The sequence below is a fragment of the Glycine max genome, chromosome 20 (assembly GCF_000004515.6).
Source record: "Glycine max cultivar Williams 82 chromosome 20, Glycine_max_v4.0, whole genome shotgun sequence".
Lineage (NCBI taxonomy): Eukaryota > Viridiplantae > Streptophyta > Magnoliopsida > Fabales > Fabaceae > Glycine > Glycine max.
In genome coordinates, this window is record NC_038256.2 from 45246665 (window position 1) to 45268883 (window position 22219).

General features: G+C 34.0%; 2 protein-coding genes across 5 annotated transcripts; one reads left to right on the forward strand and one right to left on the reverse strand.

Moving 5' to 3' along the window:
* Nucleotides 1-1993: 1993 nt before the first annotated feature.
* On the forward strand, nt 1994-5720 carry LOC100785643 (metal-nicotianamine transporter YSL1). 4 transcript variants are annotated; one of them, XM_003556379.5, is made up of 7 exons: nt 1994-2234; nt 2395-2805; nt 2932-3104; nt 3403-3497; nt 3627-3761; nt 3853-4157; nt 4258-5720. In XM_003556379.5, exons 2-7 carry the CDS (start codon nt 2427-2429, stop codon nt 5184-5186), a joined length of 2016 nt encoding a protein of 671 aa, XP_003556427.1. In that variant the 5' UTR covers nt 1994-2234; nt 2395-2426; the 3' UTR covers nt 5187-5720. The 4 variants fall into 4 exon arrangements, with proteins under 4 accessions (XP_003556427.1, XP_006606419.1, XP_006606418.1 ...); XM_006606356.4 differs by having other exon boundaries at nt 4261-5720; XM_006606355.4 differs by lacking the exon at nt 1994-2234 and having other exon boundaries at nt 2243-2805.
* Nucleotides 5721-5815: 95 nt separating this feature from the next.
* On the reverse strand, nt 5816-14629 carry LOC100786164 (protein HLB1). The gene is made up of 14 exons (XM_003556380.5): nt 14081-14629; nt 13674-13796; nt 13438-13507; nt 12712-12825; nt 9563-9646; nt 9318-9368; nt 9087-9116; nt 8172-8234; nt 7977-8042; nt 7736-7864; nt 7550-7585; nt 7097-7216; nt 6767-6958; nt 5816-6064 (listed from the first exon to the last, which is right to left on the reverse strand). Exons 1-14 carry the CDS (start codon nt 14476-14478, stop codon nt 5954-5956), a joined length of 1587 nt encoding a protein of 528 aa, XP_003556428.1. The 5' UTR covers nt 14479-14629; the 3' UTR covers nt 5816-5953.
* Nucleotides 14630-22219: the final 7590 nt, after the last annotated feature.

Sequence of the window (22219 nt, forward strand, 5' to 3'; positions counted from 1 at the left end):
GAGAAACTTTGGTGGAGAACTTGGTTGGAGGTGCTCTTAGATTGAAAGTATAGTCTCTATAAATTATATTGATAAAATTTTATCTAGCAAAGATGTATATGGTGCACAAAAGTGTTTATACACTATCACAAGAATGTTAAGCGAGCAAAGGAAGGTTAGTATAAGATAATCTAGATGTGTTTCCGAAAAAATTATTATATGGTCCAAGATCACTATGATTCTACCACATTTAATTAAGTTTTATTAATTCTATTTCGTAATTGAAAAAATCAACTATATGTTGAATTATAATTAATTGAAACCATTGACATATGGTAGTCTTAAACAATTCAATAATTTTTTATTTTTTTACCATTTGTTGTTCACCTAATCTTTATTGTTACAATAAGGAAGTTTAAATTTCTATTGATATTTATTTTGTTTTGTTTTAAACAATCATAATTAGGGGTGTTCAAAATTGAATCAAACTATTGGCAAACCACCAAATCGATTAAAAAAAATCAAAAAATCACAAAAATAAAAAATCTAAAAAACCACATACTTTTTGTGGTTTGATTTAGTTTTTGAATTTTATTATTAAAAACAGAACCAAATTAAACAAACCACATATTATAATTATATTAACTTTTTATTGTGGAAATTAATAATAAGTATTAAATAATTTACTTTTCTTTTACTTTATAATTAAGATGCATATTTTACTTTCATATGTTAAAAAAAGATATATTGATATCGTTAAAAAATAATATTAAATATCAAATGATGCACAAATTACTATTATGTTATCAAAAAAGTTGACAATACCATTTTGTTTTAAGACTAAATAGAAGTGAAAATAATAATTTTCAACTAAAATATGTTAAATTTTTTATTAAAAGTTAAAATTCATTTTTAAAAATAATATAACATAATAATTAGGTAAGTTTAGTTGATAGGTTTTAAATTATGATAATAGATTAAAAAATAAAAAATCGTCAAACCAAATCAAAATGTAAAAGATTAATTTGATTTGATTTGAATTTGATGTTACATTTAAATTGAATCATAACCTTATTTTATGTTTGGTTCAGATGACTTTTGTATAAAAATCAAATAAACCATGAACATCTCTAATCGTAATTACTTGGATCATGAGTGATCAACTTACCAATTGAATATCTATAAATTTATTATTATCGATTATAGACGTATTATGAATGCTTTCTTACTTGAGTAATAATTGTATTGATACGAAAATGTTGTAGAAAATGTTATACAACAAAAAGAAAAATAGGAGGAAAAGAGTCGATGTGAAAGAGATAAACGTATTATGAATGCTTTCTTATTCGAGTAATAATTGTATTGATACAAAAATATTGTAGAAAATGTTATACAACAAAAAGAAAAATAGGAGGAAAAGAGTGGATGTGAAAGAGATAAAATGTTGTGGAAAATGTTGCATATTATTCGAGTAATAATTGTATTGATACAAAAATATTGTAGAAAATGTTATACAACAAAAAGAAAAATAGGAGGAAAAGAGTGGATGTGAAAGAGATAAAATGTTGTGGAAAATGTTGCATATTATTGTATGAATAAATAATCTCAAAATAATAATTGTAGTGAATTGTCATCGATCTGAACTTATGATTGGCGGACACACTATTGGTTTTCAAAAGTACGCAATGTTTATTAATTTATTAGTGTTTTAAATCCGATATTTATTGATACGATTTTTTAGAACACTAGAAGCCAGCCATAGCCAAATGATAGACCAACCAATTTCACTGCAACTTGTTAAAACATCTACGGAATTAAACTCATTATTGATATATGTTAAACTTAGTTGACTTCAAAAGAATCGGCATTGTTATTGTTATAATGTACAACCAGCAAGTCAAGGAAAGTAAGGGTCCCTTTAGAAGGGATGAAAGTAGAAGGAAAAGAAATCGACAGAAAAATAAAACAGGTATAATGATATATATATTGTGTTTAGTTGAAGAGAAAATGAACAGAAAACAATAATAATAGTTAACTTCCAAAAATAAAATTTCAAATTTTTGTTTCTTACTTGGTTTTCTTTTCCCTCTACCAAACATACCATCCAGTTATTAGTTAACACTGATCTATATATGTACCCCACATCAATCCATACAGTAGCTAGCTGTGCCTTTAAGAAAGCATATCTTAATATCTTCCATGCTCCATCCAATTGGCCAGGAAAAGTCTAAAGGAGAAAGAACAAATAAACTAAGGTGAGATAGTAATAGTATATCATTATTCCACTTTTCAATATATCTATGCATGAACATCACAATTAATAAACTCAGTATTAATATCAACCAGACAATATCTATTTTGGTGTGCTTGAGTTGAGTTTTCTCTGATATGTACAAAGTTTGTGTTACTTGTTAGGCCTTATAGCTGCTACTACAGATAGAGAGATCATGATCTCCCCATCAAGTGGCCTTAACATGGAAGAAGAGAAGAAAGAAGAAATAGTTGAAAGAGATGAGGACTTGGAGGAGCAGGTACCTGCTGCTGCTGAAGTCGAGCCTCAGCCATGGACAGAACAGATAACAGTGAGAGGATTATTTGTGAGCATGATTATTGGAATCACATTCAGCATAATAGTCATGAAGCTCAACCTCACAACTGGAATGGTTCCTAACTGTAATGTCTCGGCCGCACTTCTAGCCTTTGTGTTTATCCGAACCTGGACCAAACTGCTTCACAAGGCCGGCTTTGTAGCCAAGCCATTCAGTCGCCAGGAGAACACCATCATACAGACTTGTGCAGTTGCGTGCTATAGCATTGCTGTTGGAGGTTAGAGGCTTGTAATTTATATTTTTGAAAATACATGTCTTCTCCATATTACTTAATGAATTTATTCACTCTTTGTATATGTTATTTTGTATACTAGAGTTTGATCTATGTATGTGTATATGGCAGGAGGATTTGCTTCTTATCTGTTGGGATTAAACAGGACAACTTATGAGTTGTCAGGAGTGGAAAACGAGGGTAACAACCCAGGTGCTATTAAAGAACCTGGATTTGGTTGGATGACTGGCTTCCTTTTTGTGGTTTGTTTTGTTGGTCTCTTTGTCTTGATTCCACTCAGAAAGGTATATTTTACACTTTTTTTTTTTTTGCGAAGTTTTGTTTTGGATGTCTTTGATGCACTTCTTTTTGTGACTTGTAATATTGGATGCATATGTAGAACTTGTTACAAACTTACAATCACTCATCAACAAAATGAAACCCAGATGTTTATTTTTATCTTACTAAATTTTCCATTACGTTTGTGACGTGCCTATTGCCTGACTTGCCAAGAGTATTGAAGTTCAGTTTGAGTTGCATGTGATGAAAACTCACACAAGACTCCAAAACCCTCTGGCTTACTGCTTTTTTTTCCTGCCGCAGATCATGATAGTTGACCTCAAATTAACTTATCCAAGTGGCTTGGCAACAGCGGTTCTCATCAATGGTTTCCATACACAGGGTGACAAAATGGCCAAGTACAGTATACTTCTCTTTTATTCATCAGCTTTCATTTGTTGCAATTTGTAGATGCAAGAGTTATATATTATGATATATTTTTATCAACAAAAAGACTAATTAATAATAATGTTTTTATAATATTGCAGGAAGCAAGTACGAGGCTTCACGAAGTATTTTTGTACCAGTTTCTTGTGGGGTTTATTTAAGTGGTTCTTCTCAGGGATAGAGGACTGTGGATTCGAACAGTTCCCTACCTTCGGATTGCAAGCTTGGAAGCAAACGTATGATTTTGAGCATATTAATTAATTGCTTCAGGAATGGAGGCTTCCATCCAAACTATTACTGATCTTAGTTTTTGAATTTACTTTGCAGATTCTACTTCGATTTTAGTATGACTTTTGTGGGAGCAGGGATGATTTGCTCCCATCTTGTGAACTGTTCTTTGCTCCTTGGAGCTGTGCTCTCTTTTGGGGTCATGTATCCGCTCATTGATCGGCTTAAAGGAGACTGGTTCCCTGACAATTTAGAAGAAACTAACATGAAGGGCTTATACGGTTACAAGGTTTTTGTTTCCATTGCTCTTATCCTGGGTGATGGCATATACAATTTCACCAAGATTCTAATTTCTACAGTCCTCAATGTTAATGAAAGAATGAGGAGCAAGAATAATAAAAATGGTAAGAGCAGTCACATCCAAACACTCAAGTTTGCTTCTTTTTTATTTTTCAATAATAAAAATATATATCTAATGTTGAGGTCGTTTTCTTACTGCAACAGTAGCTGCTGATCGGCACGAGAATCCTACCGAGGACCTTAAACAAACTGATGAATTTCTAAGGGAGACCATTCCCCTGCGGATTGGAGTCATTGGATACGTTGTTTTCACAATGATTTCCATAATTATAATTCCACGCATGTTTCCTCAGCTGAAATGGTACTACGTGGTGGTAGCTTATATATTTGCTCCATCTCTGGCATTCTGCAATGCTTTCGGAGCAGGTCTCACTGACATAAACATGGCATATAATTATGGGAAGGTTGCACTCTTTACGCTGGCAGCTGTTACAGGAAAAGAAAATGGTGTGGTGGCTGGACTTGTGGGTTGTGGTCTCATTAAATCCGTGATCTCAGTGTCTTGCATTCTGATGCAAGATTTCAAAACTGCACATTACACACGTACCTCTCCTAGAGCAATGTTCATATGCCAAGTAATTGGCATTGCAATGGGTTGTGTGACAGCTCCTCTCAGCTTCTTCCTATACTACAAGGCATTTGATGTGGGAAACCCGCATGGAGAATTCAAAGCTCCATATGCGTTAATTTATAGAAACATGGCAATCATCGGGGTCCAAGGTTTCTCAGCATTGCCACAGCATTGTTTGCAGCTATGCTTTGGGTTCTTTGCTTTTGCCATAGGAGTAAACATGATAAGAGATTTTGCACCCCAAAAGATTGGGAAATGGATGCCATTACCAATGGTCATGGCCGTACCGTTTCTGGTTGGAGCATACTTTGCAATCGATATGTTCATAGGTACTGTGGTTGTGTTTGCTTGGCAGAAGCTTGACTCCAAGAAGGCAGAGTTGATGGTTCCAGCAGCTGCCTCTGGACTAATTTGTGGGGAAGGACTATGGACTCTACCAGCTGCGATTCTAGCTCTTGCAAGAATTAAACCTCCTATCTGCATGAAATTCGTTCCTACCTAGAGCTTCACCCACAATAGAGCAAACAATTCTATAGGAATTATTAGTTAGTGCACCCTTCCCACCCACATTGGAGCACATCAAACATTATCCAAATGCTTTACAGAAGATTCAGTGTCACCCCATACAATTTGCAACATAAAATTTGACAAAAATAACGTATGATTTTGAAGTTGCTCTTGCAGGTACCCCTCCCACCCCAAAAAAAAAAAAAAATAATAATGAAAGCCAATCGAGCAGAGGATTAAACAACAAAAAATAGGCTTGAACCTCGAGAAATTCATGCAATTGCAAGTGTAGTGGAAAGGCACCAACATACATTGATTCAAATTTCAGTTCCCAAAATTCTGCATATTAGAGTATATGTATGAATGTTAAAACAATTTTGTAAGGGCTGCTAGCTTTTGCTAACAGCACCTCCCTCTTTGCTATTAACAGCTATACTCTCTTAGTTCAGAGTTCTATAAATATCTCTTTGTAACTAACTTGTGTGATATTCAATAATATCAGTTTCTCTCTCTCTCTGTTACACAAAAACTTCTCTCTCAATCTATCTAATACAGCAACTCTTGTAAAATATATATTGATAAAAATTAGAATGCTCAACAAACTGGTCAATGAGTAAACCAAGATTTTTCAATGGTATTGTAATTATTTCATACATTACTCAATATTATACACAAGTTTGCGAAGTGAAAAACACTGGATAATGAGTTCTTACAAAAAGTGGCATATCAAATCAAATTGGTGGGTACAATTAAAATTTATATTCATCCTGTTATTATACCAGCCAGTACATCACTTTTGCCTCGCACATAAATTGTGTAAACTAGACGAAGTGCATCCAGCCAGCCATCCAATGATTCCCAAGAGTCAGCAACCTTGATAATCCAAGTAAAAATGAAGATTAGAGGTGCATTTTCAAAATCTAAAGAGATTCTTCTGTTTATAGATTGAGATGAAATCACATTTCAAAGATTTCATGAACCCTTGAAAAATTAATTAAATTTGGATTTGGGAGAGCAAGTTTTAAAATACAATGGTGGTGAGCAGGGGAGGGGTTATTTCGGAAACACTGAAACACATGAATGGACTTTGCCTTTCTATGCAAATGCACAGAGAGAACTAATGGAAGCATGGAGGTTATGCCCCCTAGGAGCTGTGTATTCTTTTTCAAGACAGAATGAACAGCAATAGTGCAAGTAATTGCCTTCTCCATTTAAAGCTGATAATCTCATGACATAATCAGATACACTATCAACACAATAAGCCATCACAAAAAAATTCCAGTTGTCAGAAGATAACAACAGGATTGACTAAGAAATAAAACCAGAACTATAGTTACAAGAAATTGTAGGGACAATCAAGCATGCGGAAGTGGGAATTTCATTATTAAATGTGGGTGTCATGATTACTTGATTATGAAAAAGGTCATGGCTTTGTCAGTCCAAAATTGCTCTATCTTGTCTTCAATCAAAATTGATTTTGTGCAATTGATTAAACAATGTTTGATAAGTGCGGAGGAAGGAAGCAATAAATTTGTACAATATGGATAAACCCAGATCAATGAAACTGTTGCTTACCAAGTAAACTGATCCATAACTTGTATCTATGCAGAGGCCTGCACCAGGTGGTAAGGTAAGATCAGCACATGCTGATACAGAAATAATATCTGCTATATCTACTTTGATAGTCTTCTTATCTCCACTCACTGCATCTACCAATCTGCCTGAGAGATTTTGAGGTGGTACTTGTTTATATTCTCCTCTGGGTATCTGAACCAAGGGAGGAATGCAAGTCATTTAATCATAAATTAGCAGTTGTGACACTAGATCCGAGAGGTTATGCAATGATTTTAATACTAAATGTGACTTTGCCTATTAAAACATTTCAACTTGTCAGCCACATCTTACCTGCTGAAGCTTTTCATGATCCAAAAGGAATTCTGATCGTTTCCAGTCATTATGAGGTGCAATCGATGCCCCCACAGGAGGTGCAGTTAAATATCCAACTTTAAGGTGTGGTAATGGTAGCTGTGAAAATTGAGTTCTGTCTAAGTTAGTATTTAAATGAATGATTCCATCAACTAACACTCCATTGGCATAGTAATGAAACAGCAATAACGGATGACACATATCAATTCAAGTAGAAGACATAGTTGACTTCTAATAAAAAGTAGGTTGACTCACTATAAGTACTACTTAAGGGGGTGAAATCCAATACAACGGCATGGTTACTTATTGTGAAACAAAATTCAGAAAGCTTGATAGAGCAAATTTTTTTAGGTCATTTAAATGATAAATTGTGTTGCACATTGCAATGTTGATCCTGGTACACTAACATAATTTAGAATAATGTGTACTCACCATAGAACGCACCAACCGCAAGGCACTGCTATAAACCTGTTACACCAAATTAATAATAATAATGAGCTGATTGCATGATTAAAATTGGAGGAAGAAATTAACTAGATTAAAAATATTTCTAATCCAAAAAATGCATAAAGCCAATAAATATGTACAAGGCAAGACAAATAGACTGTGGCTTCTTACTGAATAATTTGGTTTCAATGCATGAGCAGCAGCAATGTATATTGCAGACTGGCTGTATAATTCATTTGGTGAAACTTCTTGAGCACTCACTGATCCCCCAGTTCTTAAAGTGTCCTCTGCTAATCCATACTGCAAAGGCATTAAGTGAGTCAGTTATATACTCTTCATACTATTACATGCATGCCAATACAAGACACCAAAGCATAATGTGTCACTGTGTAAAATGAAAAAGCAATATGACCAGAACAGTTCCAAGATTGTAAATTGCCCGATGGAAATCAAATTGCAACTGTATGGCTGCACGAAACTGCATCAAAATCAAAGAATATGGAAATGTCAAATGTGGAAGTGGAAATGAGTTAATACTCAGAGAACATAGCTGATGTAAAACACTTGTTTGTCAATTCCATCTGATTCCCTCAAATATTTTTGTTACCTTGCTGATAGCAGTTCTCACAATCTTTTGCTTTTCTCGAGCTGGAACAATGCCACTGAGTTCCTAAATTGGAAACCAATTTTTTAAACAAAAAAAAAGACAAAAACATTAATTGAGAATTTCCAATGTGGAAAATTATGAATTCTTCAACAGTATTAAATACAGAGTTTACAAAATAACTCTCAAGGTATAGGGAAATGTATTCTGAAGAAGAGAAGAGAGTTGGGTAAGATTAGCAAAAAAAACAAAGGGAACAGGTACATATGGCTGTTCCAATGGTTAGAAGGTTTTATCCCATTCTTTTTTTTAATCTGTAGAAGCTTTTGAGATAATCTTGCCCGTGTCATGCTTTTTTTGCCAAAATTTACATTAGAGGTTCCAAATCCAAATAAAAGAGGGGGAAAGATATTAGACCATCCACAGCCAAATTAAAATTAAGTTTAATCTTTTCTGACATGGATTAATGATTCAATTGTGCTAATGCTAGGTCATTACCTAAGTATTGCAGCACAGGGATGCTTGAGTACAGCACTGAATGAGATAGAAGTGCTATACCATGTTTCAGTTTAGATTAAAAATTATAATACTTGAAAAGTTATTTATGACTGCACGTTTGAATGAGATTTATTCACAAGAGCCCAAAGTGCTTTTGGTATAAAGAAATCTTTTAGGTGAAGTAAAAAGATCGAGGTCTTGCAGAAAGATGAAAATGGCCTTTTGAAGAGCATTTTATTTAATGAAGCTTCTCTTAACTTAAAGTTCTATTTTGATTCCTAGCAATATACATGCATATCAATGAGGGGGGAGAACCCAAACATGCAGTTAGAAGCATGTAACCATAAAAATACACTTTTCCTTTTAATTGTAGTTAGTGTATAGAAGTGAAATGCTTGAATACTGGCGAGTTAAATATACCTGAAGAGCAAGTCCCCAGTTATTGAGCGCCTGTAATAGATTCCATGAGTCAGTAACAAGGGCTCAATATGCAATGACCATGCTTGTGAAGAAAATCAAAAGTGTTTGAACAGAAAGTGTACAGAGTAAAGCAAATATTTATCTAAGGAAACAAGAAAGGCTGTTTCAAAATCATGTTCCCACATTATAAGAAAATGCAAGACAAACTTTTACAAATTAATTGAGAAGAACCTGAGGACTGTTCCAGTTAAGTTGAACTGCTTTTTCATAGTTCCGTGTTGCCTGGGGGAAAAAAAAGGTTAAATTCAACAAAAAATAGAGTGTGTGATGATCTCTATCAACCAACACTTGACAACTATAACCAAAAATGTGAAAATTTCTTCCATTCAAGTTCAGTATGAATTCAATTCTTTATAAAGCACTATCCAAAATATGCATGAAACCATTAATAAAAGGCAGCATTTATTTTTACTGACCAGCTTCCATAGCTCTTCAGCTTCCTTTGTGCGGCCACGCATCTTTGCCCGATCAGAAATTGCTATAGCCCAATTGTAGAAAGCCTGAATACAATCAAATGTAGGGGGGGGAAAAATAAAAAGTAAAGACTCTCATTTTGTGTATAAAAACACAAACATACTTAAATCCAAATAGGAATTATTTTGAGCTTTCCAACTATATCAATAGACTTTGGCGAGGAGACTACTCAAGTATCATCACAATATGGACAGAATTTTCCTACAGATAGATTGGCTATCAATACTGAAGTGATTGCAAGATAGCAGAGGTGACTACTTCCCCCAAGGTAAGGATACTTATATTTGGAAAAGCATGCCTGGTATAAAATGTAGCTAATACAACAGAATTGTGGGATAACATGGTAACAAATTATGTATAATGTACCCCAATGCTAGAAGGCTCCTTGCTATGTGAAGATATGGGGGAGAGTCATTGTACGCAGCCTTACCCTTGCTTATGCAAAGAGATTGTTTCCGAATTCAAACTCATGACCAATTGGTCACCAAGGCACAACTTTAACGTTGCTTATGTATGAACAACAAAACTTTTCTTTCTTTAACAAGGAGCTCAAAGGGTGATACTAAACACAGATCTAGGAGTGTAGAATAGATAACACTGCAGAACTTTGAGGGTCTGCACCACTCAATGCCAAAAGGTCCTAATTTCCTCTAACAAATGGAAAGATGATCTCCCTCTGATCTCTCTCTCAGCCACCCCTCTTATTTATAGACAACATGCCTTATTTAAACTATTTCAGCACACTAACCTAATCAATTGACTCATTAATGTAACTAATTGACTCGTTAATGTAACTAATAATTACTAAGTACTAACTATTGGGTAGCTATCAATACTCCCCACCCCTATTAAACATTCACCTTGTCCTCGAGGTGGACAGCTTGTGGCAGCTGAAAGAAAGCCCACATCATTGTTCCAGTTGTTTGAAGCATCATGAACAAGTCAACCAGACCACTGCATCCCAAAATTAACTTTCACTTCTCCTGTGTCAAACACAAATATGTGAGCACTCCCATGCTTCCCTAGTGCTCTGTTTTCTTCTGTATTTTTAGCCATGAAACAGAGCATCATCACCACTGCTATAGTTGTAATGAGATCTCCCGGCTCCCTGGTGAACTGCACTGCTGCACATGATGGAAGTTCCTGGGTTGTAATATGACAACTTTTGTCTTGGTACTCACTGTCCTTAGTGGTTTGGGTTTGGCCCATTAAATTCAGAAATTTATTTTCTCCTGCTTTGTCGGTCACTCTCCCTTCGTCGTCCTTTCCTTGTGAAGACCTTGATCCAGAGGTTTTGATGATGGCAGCTTGGTTAATATGTTATACCTTGTTTCAGGTCTATCTGTGGTTATCATGTCGTTGTTCTGGAATTAACAGACAGTGCCTTTCTCCACCATTGTCTCTATTTATAGAGTAACATCAACCAACTTACGAGTGTCACAATCAAACCGTGGAGGCTGGGTCAGCCCACATGGGAGACCAGAGATCCATCTTAGACAGTGACCATCCCGCTCCATGGAAGAACACAAATCTGGTGGCTTTTGTGGCAATATCTTGACTGGACAACCTGAGATACCAAGTTTTGTAGCCATGCCAGACCAGTGCTTCATATTCACCCACTATGGTCAACCCCTCCATGTCCCCAACTACCACTTTCTCAGATAACCTGCAGCTCTTCTCCTTTTGGGGCTTGTAACTCACTGGCGAAATTTGATTTACCTTCAATCAATCTCTGCCTCAATCAATCTGTGTATTTTTCACCCTCAATTTTTTCAAATCCTGCCTCATTATGATGTTCTCTCCTATCTTTTGGACTGAAGCATTGTTTTTTTTCCTTCAAACTTCTCTTGTTTCTTCATGTACAGGAAGCAGTCCTTTACTCCTTTGCTCCCATCCTCTGATGATATTAGTTCAGATTTTATCTTTGTTTCTGCTTCCACCATATCAGTGGTCCCTCCATCCTTTAAGACTTTCTCTTTCCCTCTATTTTTATGCTCCTAAGATTCTCCTCCATCTTTCAAGACTTCACATCCCCTCTGTTTTCTTCCTTCCAAGGACCTTTACCTTCTCTTCTGTATTTTTTCACCAACAATTCTCATTCTTCCTTGAGTTCCCTACTGAAAGTCTGAAACTTTCTATCTCTATCCTCATTTCTTCAAGAATGTTAAGAAAGTGTTTCTTCATTCTTGACAAACTTGAAGAGCCCCTAGATCCTCCCATCTACACTACCCATAGCTTGAAGATCAGAGCTCTCATATTCATATCAGTTGAAAGAAACCCAGTATCTTACTGCAAAGAATAGGGAAGAAAGAACTCCCCAATTTATAGACTAGAAAATACACACTACAGAACTTTGAGGATCTGGTGATCTGCAGCTCCCTATGCCACCAAATTGCCCCAATTTCCTCTCACAAATGATAATATGATCTCTCTCTCAACCTCCCCTCTCATTTATAGGCAGCCTGCCTTGTTTGAACTATTTCAACCCACCAACCTAACTAACTAACTAACTAATTGGTTTCTATCACTGACTCAGTACAGTTCTGTTAGATATTCGGTCCATACATTACCAGTTAGTTGGAACTTAGAACAGACTCAATAAATTTATCAACAATTAGTTAGATTAGAACAGTGGATTGTGTATCTAAAGAATAGGTGGGCAATAAATAAGTGGGTCTCTTGAATACCACAGAATGAGAGAGACAGAATGTTTAATAGCTCAGGTTCACATTTTTAATAAGTCGGAATGTTTGATGTGCAATAAATAAGCGGTTCTCTTGTTAGTCAAGTTCACATTTTTAATTAACCAAAAGGACTGAAACTCAATCAATAAGTTACTGAGCTTAAGAATTTTACTACTTGGCTCAGCTTGTTAATAGCTCATATAATATTAACTTCTTCAGATGTGTGTGCATTCCCATTTAAACTTTATACTGAGTCTCATTCAAGGCTCAGGCTCATTTAGCCTTGACTGCTCTTACCCAAGCCCAAGTATTCCAATGTTGAACTCATTTACACCCTATCCAGATCCTAGCTAAAAATTTGCTACCCATTCATCTAAAACATCATAAAGAAGTATATCCTTACGTACATCATGCAGTGTGGGACAAAGACGAGTGGCCTCATCATACTTCTTACAAGCCTCCTCAAGCAAAGCATCTTTAGAGGGTGAAGTGGAATCTGGGCTAACATTATCTGCACTTTCCTGCATGCCAAAAAAGATTGAATGGACAGTTTATGTAAAGCTTGAACCAAGTATAGCATAATTACAATTTAAACAGATAGAAATATAGCTTGGAAAGTTTACATGAGAAGGGATAAAGAGCAAACTGAGACTTAGTAGACTTGAATTATGAGTGTTTGTGTAGTAGTTGTGTCTTTAGGCAGTTATTTAGGTTGCTATGGATCTGAATTATTATTTTTCTGTATTATTTCTGTCTTTATGTAGGGATGACAATTAGTGTGTGATGCATTATAAGTATGGGGCTTGGGGGTGGTTATTCATTGGGTAGTTTTAGTAATTGCTAAAAGCAGAAGGAGGAGAGTCTGGTTAGGGCTCAGGGGGAACCTTGTGTTGTCTATGTCTTGTACTGTAATTCTGACCAAAAGACCATATTGTTTCCAGTAATAAATACAAAATTCAGTGTGCTTACTCGACTTTAACACAAACCAATAGTATTTCTGTTTGTAATGGATATACAAGGAATTTTATTTCATAAAATAATATGAAGTTGTAATCCCATTACATCAGAAAATGCACAATACATATTTCCGCCAGATAAATGCTACAGAAACAAAGTGAGAAAGTTGTTCAGACCTGGAGTACCAATGCCCAATTGTACAATGCATCATAATCTTCAGGGTTCCTCTCAATTGCAGTAGCATATCTAGAAAATCCAAATAAGAAGTTACAAGTTTGAATAAATATCAACAATGGCAGGACCCTGCCATTGAGCTCCTACTAATCGCAAAAGATTACAATGCAGACTGCAGTTTTACAAGAAGTTTTTGGTGCGGATAATTCCCAGTAGCAAATAAAAGTAGTCATGTTACCTCCTGGCAGCGAATGTAAGAATCCTCTGTCGGGACCGGCCTTCCTCGTCGACACCTACAACGCTGTTTATCAAATCCATTGCAGCGTTGTTCTGGTCTGCCTGCTGTTGCTGTTGTTCTGGGCTGAAAATTTCGAAACACTACAATGTAAGCTGCAGTTCATGCGTGCACAAGAGAAAGACACTCTCAAACCATTAAATCTAAACCACTTTGATTTACCATAGCTGTATAAAAAGGAATGCATTAACAGGAGCTAAAATTAGAACCATTTCTCAATTAAATATTTTACAAGCCATTTGCGATCTACAATTTTTGTGTTCTACTGTTCCGTAGTTGCATCAACAAGAAAAATTGAACGCATTGTCGTTTTTCATTTTCTTGATTCAGTTAGGAAAAAGAGCTATAACCTGTAGGGGGAGTTGCCATCTTCTCTCTCCGGTTCGGAATCGTTTTTCAATCCGTTCAGCAATTCTCTCATGGTGAACGTTCGGCTTCCTTCGTCTTTACGTAGCTGAGGAGTGGGAGAAGGATTGGCATACGTTTCATTGGAATGAATCGTCGTTTCCCTGAGATCTGCGTCGTTTACCGCTGGATCAGCTTCTGATCCCGATTTCGGCTCCAATTGTGCTTGCGTTTGCTCTGTTGGCACTGGCTCCGATTCTGGCTGCGGATTTGGTTCTGGTTCGGGCGTGGATTTCGATTTCGGCTCCAATTGTGGTTGTGTTTGCTCTGTTGGCACTGGTTCTGTTTCTGGCTGCGGCTCCGGGTCTTGCTCGTGTCCGTTTTGCGATTCCGGTTCGGGCATTTCGGAGTGTTAGGATTTTAGAGAGAGTGAAACGGAGGATTGTGGACAGAGGAGAGCTTTGCTCCGATCCGAGTCGAGGAGAAGGGAACTGCGAGTACTGCAGGAAGGAGAAACGGTAAATGGAGAGCACCACTTTTAATTAGTACAGTTTTCTTCTTTTTTTTTAAATCAGTTATTAATTATTAAGGTAGGAAAACAAGGAAGAACTCTGTGACACAAAGATAGTAATAAATTACAACAAAAAAAATTGGACAGTAAGAATTTACTAAAAAAATAATTTAATTTATTTAAGGGTTCATTATACTTTTTGCTTATATTTCTTTTGGTCGATTATTTTGTTTTAGTTATTTCATTTTGGTATATTAAGGTTTAAAAGTTTTATTTTAATCTTTTATGTTTTTAAAAAATATATCATTTTAGTTCTTTCTTTAATTTTTTATTAGAAACATTAATTTATGTTAACTTTTAAATTTTAAAATGGTTTAATGTCACTTTTGGTTAATCATATTTCACAGTTATTTTGCTTTGGTATATTGTGTTTTACAAATTTTATTTTGATCCTTTATGTTTTTTAAATGTATCATTTTGATCTTTTTTTTGTCAATTTGTTGTTAAAAATGTTAATGTCAATTTTGGTCCAATGAAACACACTATTCGACCCATCCTTACATTGCTCGCCTTCGCCCAGCTTGATTGTAGATGTTAGATGAGAAATCCTTTACTTATCTGGGAAAGTCTTACTCGGAGGTCTCACAAAGAGTCGCATTGTGATTTTCTTGTTTATATGATTTTAGATCTTAGTTGATTGATGAGTTAGGAACATATTTTTGTCTTTCATCAAAGATAACTCTTGCTCCAATTTTTCCTACTTTTGTTTTCAATAGTTGTTAAAGGTTTTGATTTTTCAATGAGGAGTATAAGAATTTTCGGTGATTCCAACGAGATTATGTGTTGATATCGTTCAATTTGTGTGATGATGTATTTTTTACCTTTTCATATGGAAGAAGTTGGAGGAGATGATGATTGTTTTAGTTGTTTATTTTTTTAATAAAATAAAAAATAATAATGGTGGTTTTTAGTTATGTAAAGTTAATTATTTTAAAAGACTTAATGTCAATTTTGATTTATTATGTTTTACCGTTGTTTCACTTTGGTACATTAAGGGGGTGTATTGGATTGGGATTTTGAGAGAATATTTTGACAAAAACAATCTTGAAGATTTTAAAAGATTATGTGGGATTGTATTGATTTTGTGGGATTTTAAAAGATTTTTTTTAAAAGACTTTTTACAATCAGGATTCTTAACCCAAGATTTTAATGGATTTCTAACACAAATTTTTAAGATTTCAAAGTACTTTATGGATTTTTAAGATTTTGAAAGATTAATACATTTTAAACAAAAAAATAACGGAAGTTACAAAAGTGAATGAAAAAGATGATAAATAAATTATAATGTTTGAATAAAGAAAATAAAAACGATAGAAATTTTAAACCTTTTAATAACAAAGTCATTATTGCCTAAAAAAATAATAACAAAGTGATTCTCACTTCATGTTCGCCTAATTATTAGCATTTCTCCACATATCTGAATCTATATTAGTCCTCCATATATTAGCATCTTCTCGTTCCTGCTCTTGTGTTTGAACAATGGGTTCATGATCATTGTCTTCGTAATTTGGTAACACTGAAGATGAAGATGAAGACTCGTCAGTAGGTTCCACTGGAAATTCATCAGAACGACATTCTTTGCGAAGAAAATTATGAAGTGCTGCACATGCCAACACAAGCTCTGCTTGTGTTTTAAATAGAAATGGAGGTGCTGACTTAAAAATTGTGAACCGCGATTTAAAAATACCAAATATCCTCTCAATCACATTCCTTAAGGATGCATGCCGAAGATTAAATAATTCCTTTTAATTTTCAGGGTCATTACCGTGACCTGCAAAATCTTGTAGATGATATCGTACACCTCGATATGGGGCTAAAAATTTGCGTCGATTAGGAAATCCACAATCCACCAGATAATACTTACCTTGGGGCACTTTAAGTCCATTCTTCCTTGCCAAAGCATCACTTAACACCTTGGAATCATGTGCTGAACCCTCTCACCCGCTAAGAACGTACATGAATTCCAAATCAAAGTTACAAGCAGCTAATACATTTTGTGATATATTTCCATGACGATCACGATAACTGCTTACATCTCGTCCTTTTACTGATGCGGGAATATGTGTACCATCAATAGCTCCAATGCAATCCTAAAGTGTGTCTATCAATAATCATAAATATTATTATAATAATCACAATTATAATTATAATTTTGTTATAATTAGATAATGATCACATACCTTAAAATAAGGATAAAACCTTGTGCTTTCCCTTATTTTTGCAGGCTCAGTTGAGCCTGGTCTAACCATTAAATCAGGTGCTAATGAGTTCAGAGCTTTCAAAATCTTGTGAAAATTTTCACTTGTAGCAAATTGTGATCGGCCAAATGTATTGCGGATTACACAATATCGAGTGTTCTGGCCGACAATCTGTAGGAATGATGCAAGCATTTCTTCAACACAAATAAATCTTGTATCCTCCAAAGGTGTTTTTTCTCTTATAATCGTGCACAACTTTCGAAATACATCAGGATCATCCTATATACTTGTCGAAAGATTGCAGGATCATCGTTTAATGCTTTGTGCACAATTTTTAATTTAATCCTTTATGTTTTCAAAATGTATCATTTTGAATTAAAAAAAAATAATCAAAATGATACATTTTAAAAATATAAATAACTATAATAAAACTTTTAAAACTTAAAATAACAAAACAAAATATAATGAATCAAAAGTGACAAATCTTATACTTTTTTACGTAAATATTTTTCAAATTTAGTTATTCTATAAACAAAATTTTTAACTTTTGTTGTCACTTTATTTTTTATTCTTTGTTAATAACTTTAGTCTTTAACATTAATCAAGAATTATTTTAATAATCTAATTATTTGTCACATCATCAAAGAACCTAAAAATTACATGTAGATTTTTTTACACCCATGTAATTTTTTTTTGTTTACATACATTTTTTGTCCTTGTAATTTATTGTTTTTTTGCTTTTAGTCCTTACAAAATGATTTTTGTCTTTAGTTCTTGCAAATTATGTTTCTTTTAGTTTTAGTCCTTGAAATACTTTAGATAATGCTTTGAACAGTAAAAAAAAAATGTTATCTAAAACTCACAAGGACGAAAAACAAAAATAAATATAATTTGTAAGGACTAAAAATAAAAATAAAAACAATTTTACGAGGACTAAAAGCAAAAAAATATTAAATTGTAATAATTAAAAAATATTTGAACATTTTTTTATTTGTCACATTATCAAAGAATCTAACAAGACAAATGTAATTATTTTATATAAATTGTAATTTTTAATTTATTATCAGTTAGTCTCGGTGTATAAATCACTACTTTTTTCAACCAATGTTAGTATCATTGACTAACTAATGCCATAATAATCATTGACAATTTAAAAACTTAATATGTCATCAACAAATTTAATGAGACACATGGGTAATTTTTTAAATAAATTATATTTTTAATCTTCCACAACTAATCTAACGTGATTAATTGGTGTAAATATATAAATAACTACTTTCTTCAACAAACATCGCTATTTTTTTTTTTCTGTCTAAACAACATGTATCATCTACTTAAGGCAATCATGTTTGAGTCAAATAGAATCACTAAAGGCGACAAAGGCTCTCCCTCCAAGTATATATATAATACAATTGTGTGCCTAAGACTCGAACCAAAAACCTCTGATTAAGCTGGAACAACCTCACGTAAGTTGATCCATGTGCTTAGTGGTTAATGAACATCCCTATTAGCATTAACTAACCAAGGCCCTGTTCAGGGTGATTTATCGTTTTTAGTTTAAAAAAATTTAAAAATCAAAATCAATTTTAGTTTTTGAGTTTTGAATTTAGATATATTCTTTGTTTTTACTTTTTTTTAAAAATGTTACAAATTAAAGATAAATAAAATGAATCACCTGTTTTATCTTATCTCGCTCTACTTTGAAATAATGATGATGGCAGAGGTAGTAGGGTGAGCTTGACAGTGGTGATAATGGTGACAATAGTGGTAGTATCGATGATAATGGTGGTGGGGGTGGAATAGTGGCGACGATAATGGTGATATAATGATGGGCATAGTAGTAGCAGTGAAACGGTGATGACTCTGTTTGAAAATTCAAATTGACCCGACTAATCAAATCGATTCGACCGTAACCCTGAGGTCTAGCTAGGTCAAGTTGCTTATCAAATCAACCATGTATTGAACATGGTGCAACCCGGTACGACTTGATAGGATTTGTAGTTAAATCGTTGACCCAAGTCAAGTCACGCCTAAGGGAGGACGCAAGGCCATGCAGGTTAATTAAAGTTGGGTGTAAAGTTTTTATTTTTTTCATAAATATCAGGTCATGCAGGTCAGTTAGTGACACACTGGTTCGATCATTGACCCAACAGTCCAATGCCTTGACAAGGTAAATTGCTAGTTCATTCTTTAAAATCATGGGTGGTGTTAGGGTGGAATATTAGCAATGGTGGTGACAACGGTAATGGAGGCATCAAAAATGGTGGCAGTAATAGCGGTGTAATGGTCACGACGATGATGTGGTGGTGGTGGTGAATAGGGCAAAGTCAAGTTGCAGTGGTAGTGACGATGGTGGTGGAATGGTGGAAGCGATAATGGTGGTGGTGGCACAACGAGGTGTGATAGTGGTGACAATGACAGTAACAGTGGTGGTTGTGGTGGAATGGTGGCAGCGGAGAATGTACTTTTCAAAGCTAAAATCCAAATTTCCAAAAAAAAAATAATCTTGGATTTGATAATGAATGTATAATTGTTTTGAATTTGAGTTAAAAAGTAATTCAAATCCATTTTTGCCAAATGTGTTTTATTTTCGAAAATAAAAAACTCACAATCACCCTAAATGAGACCTAATGTTATCATTATAATTTTGTTGCCAACGTTTTTTAGTTGTTCTAGTACAATTCGAAATTTGATTTATATATTTGTTAGGAACAAGAAAAATATTGATTTTAATCAAATTTTAATCTTTACACTTTTTGATAAACGCCATAAACTATAATTCAAGAAAGTAAGATTAAAAATTGATAAAAAGATAATTATAAATTTTAAAAGAAAAATATATACTCCTCGAAGACTTTGCAAGTAGAATGATTATCTACTCAAATATATCATGGTTTTGCTATTTAAACCTTCCCTTTCCTTTAGAAGGAGTGTACTTAATAAATGAGACTATAAATGGCAAAAGACCATGTGTCAACCTTATAAGACTCAACTCTTCTTGAGCCCAAAGCCCAAATGTCACAAAAGAATAAATATCAATGCAATTAAATCCTAATTTTGGAGACAATGGTCACAAGGTAATTACTTAAGGCAACTCATTATTTGTTTTAGTGCATCCAAACAAATAATGAGATGTGTTAAATAATTACCTTGGTCATAAACAATAGAAGCATGGACATAAGGCCCATGTGATAGTGGTGGTGATAGTGACGATGTAATAATGACAAGGTGTGGTGATGGTAGCGATGACGGTAGTGGTTGTAGTGGAATGGTGGCGGTTAAGGCAACAATGATGGGATGGTAGCAGTGGCAATAATGGTGATGATAATTATGGTGGTGAAGGTTAGAATGTGTTTTTTAAAACTAAAATTTCAATTAACAATTTTTTTTACTTTGATAATAAATATAAAATTATTTTAAATTTGAGTTAAAAATCAATTTAACTCCATTTTTATTAAATGTGTTTTATTTTAAAAATTACATTCAAAAATAAAAAATTATAAACTTTAGTTCAGAATTAGATTTAGTTACTTTCAATCAATTTTAATCTCTATACTTTTTGATAAACACCATAAACTATAATTCAAGAAAGCAAGATTAAAAACTGATAACAAGCTAATTAAAAATTAAAAGAGAAAAATATATACCCCTCGAAGACTTTGCAAGTAGAATGATTATCTACTCAAATATGTCATGGTTTTGCTTTTTACACCTTCCTCCTCTTTTAGAAGGGGTGTACTTAATAAATGAGAGTGTAAATAAATGGCAAAAGATCATATGTCGACCTAATATGACTCAACTCCTCTCCGTCCAAATGCCACAAAAGAATAAAAATCAATACAATTAAATCTTAATTTTGGAGACAATGGACACAAGGTAATTATTTAATCCAATCCATAATACACTTGGGATACAAGTAAATAATGAGGTGCATTAAATAATTACCTTGGTCACAAACAATAAAAGCATGAACATAAGGCCCCCATGTTATTAACAATTCCTTTTTCCTGTTCTTACCCCAACTTTTTATGAAACTCCCATTCTATCCCTGTCTTCACACCCCTCTCTTTACTCTCGAGGCATCTAGACACCTCCTCAGCCCCATCTCCTCGTCTTCTTCAAACATCTTCTCACTTTTTTCTTCTACAAAGCATTGTTCATCTTTGTCATCCATTATCTTTTTCATGAGTTTTTGCTCCTCTATTGCTTCTTCTCCTAAAGCATTTTGTTTTTTTTTTTTCACATGCTGCTAATTTGATGACTAATTTTTGTTATATCAAGATTCATAATGGGATCCATTAAGTATTTTTGAAAAACGTTCAACAGATTTTATCAGAATAATTCAAAAAGCTGGATTGTGCGAAAATAAAAAAAAATGGGGTGTCAATAGTATGGACCAAGCCGAGGGAACAAAGCACGGTAGCAGGCACGTGATTTCATATATTCTAATGCCCCCATTCAATTTGCCTCCCCAACAAGTGTGGTGTGCGGGACACTTGATGAGGAATAAAATTATTGCATGAAGCACGACGAATCCGTGTCATAATTTAATAACCAAACATTTAATGGCACCTAGTTTAATAATTAAACCAACCAACAATTAATTTTAAAATTTTATGGGCTTAATTTGTCTCACGAGGCTTTTATTTCAATAGTTGGATAAGTGAATTCGGAAATAACTTGCTTTAGCCCTTCTCTTTGTTATTTTTGTAGGGACTAGTAGAGAGCATTTTCTGTTCACGTGTTGCCATTCAGGATATCGGAATTGAGCACAATAGTTAGTTGTGTTGTGGGTGTAGTTCCCTTTGCTTGAGGTTAAGCGTGAAGAGCATAACTACTTCACAATTTATACGATAGTCTCTCGGGATTTAATGCTTGCTCAATTGCTTGTTCTAGTCGATCAAAACCAGCTCCATCTCCTTCTTTTTGCTGATTTAATATAGATCATGCGTATCTTTCACGAAATAATTTTGTTTGAATATTGTGTGATTATTATAAGTGACAAACTCTTTCTTTGAATATTTAACGCATAATTCGAATTTAAAATCTCTTGGTTAAGTTAGAATAATCTTATTTGGTGGTCTTTTGTTTCTGACTTAAGTATTGTTTATCCTGCTAAAGAATCAAACTCTCATTAATCTAAAATTTGTATCCAAGAGTATTCTAAACACGTTTAGCAAATTTAAAATAATATCATTGACATTCAAAATAAACGGATACGTCTGAAATTTGTAATGGAAATTATAACTTTTTTTACTGAAAAATTAGTAACTTAAACATGCATTTTAATCACGTTTAACAATTTGAAACTAAAATTATCAACATTTAAAATAAACGGACACACTACCTTCTCCGAGACCCTTTGTTGACTGCAG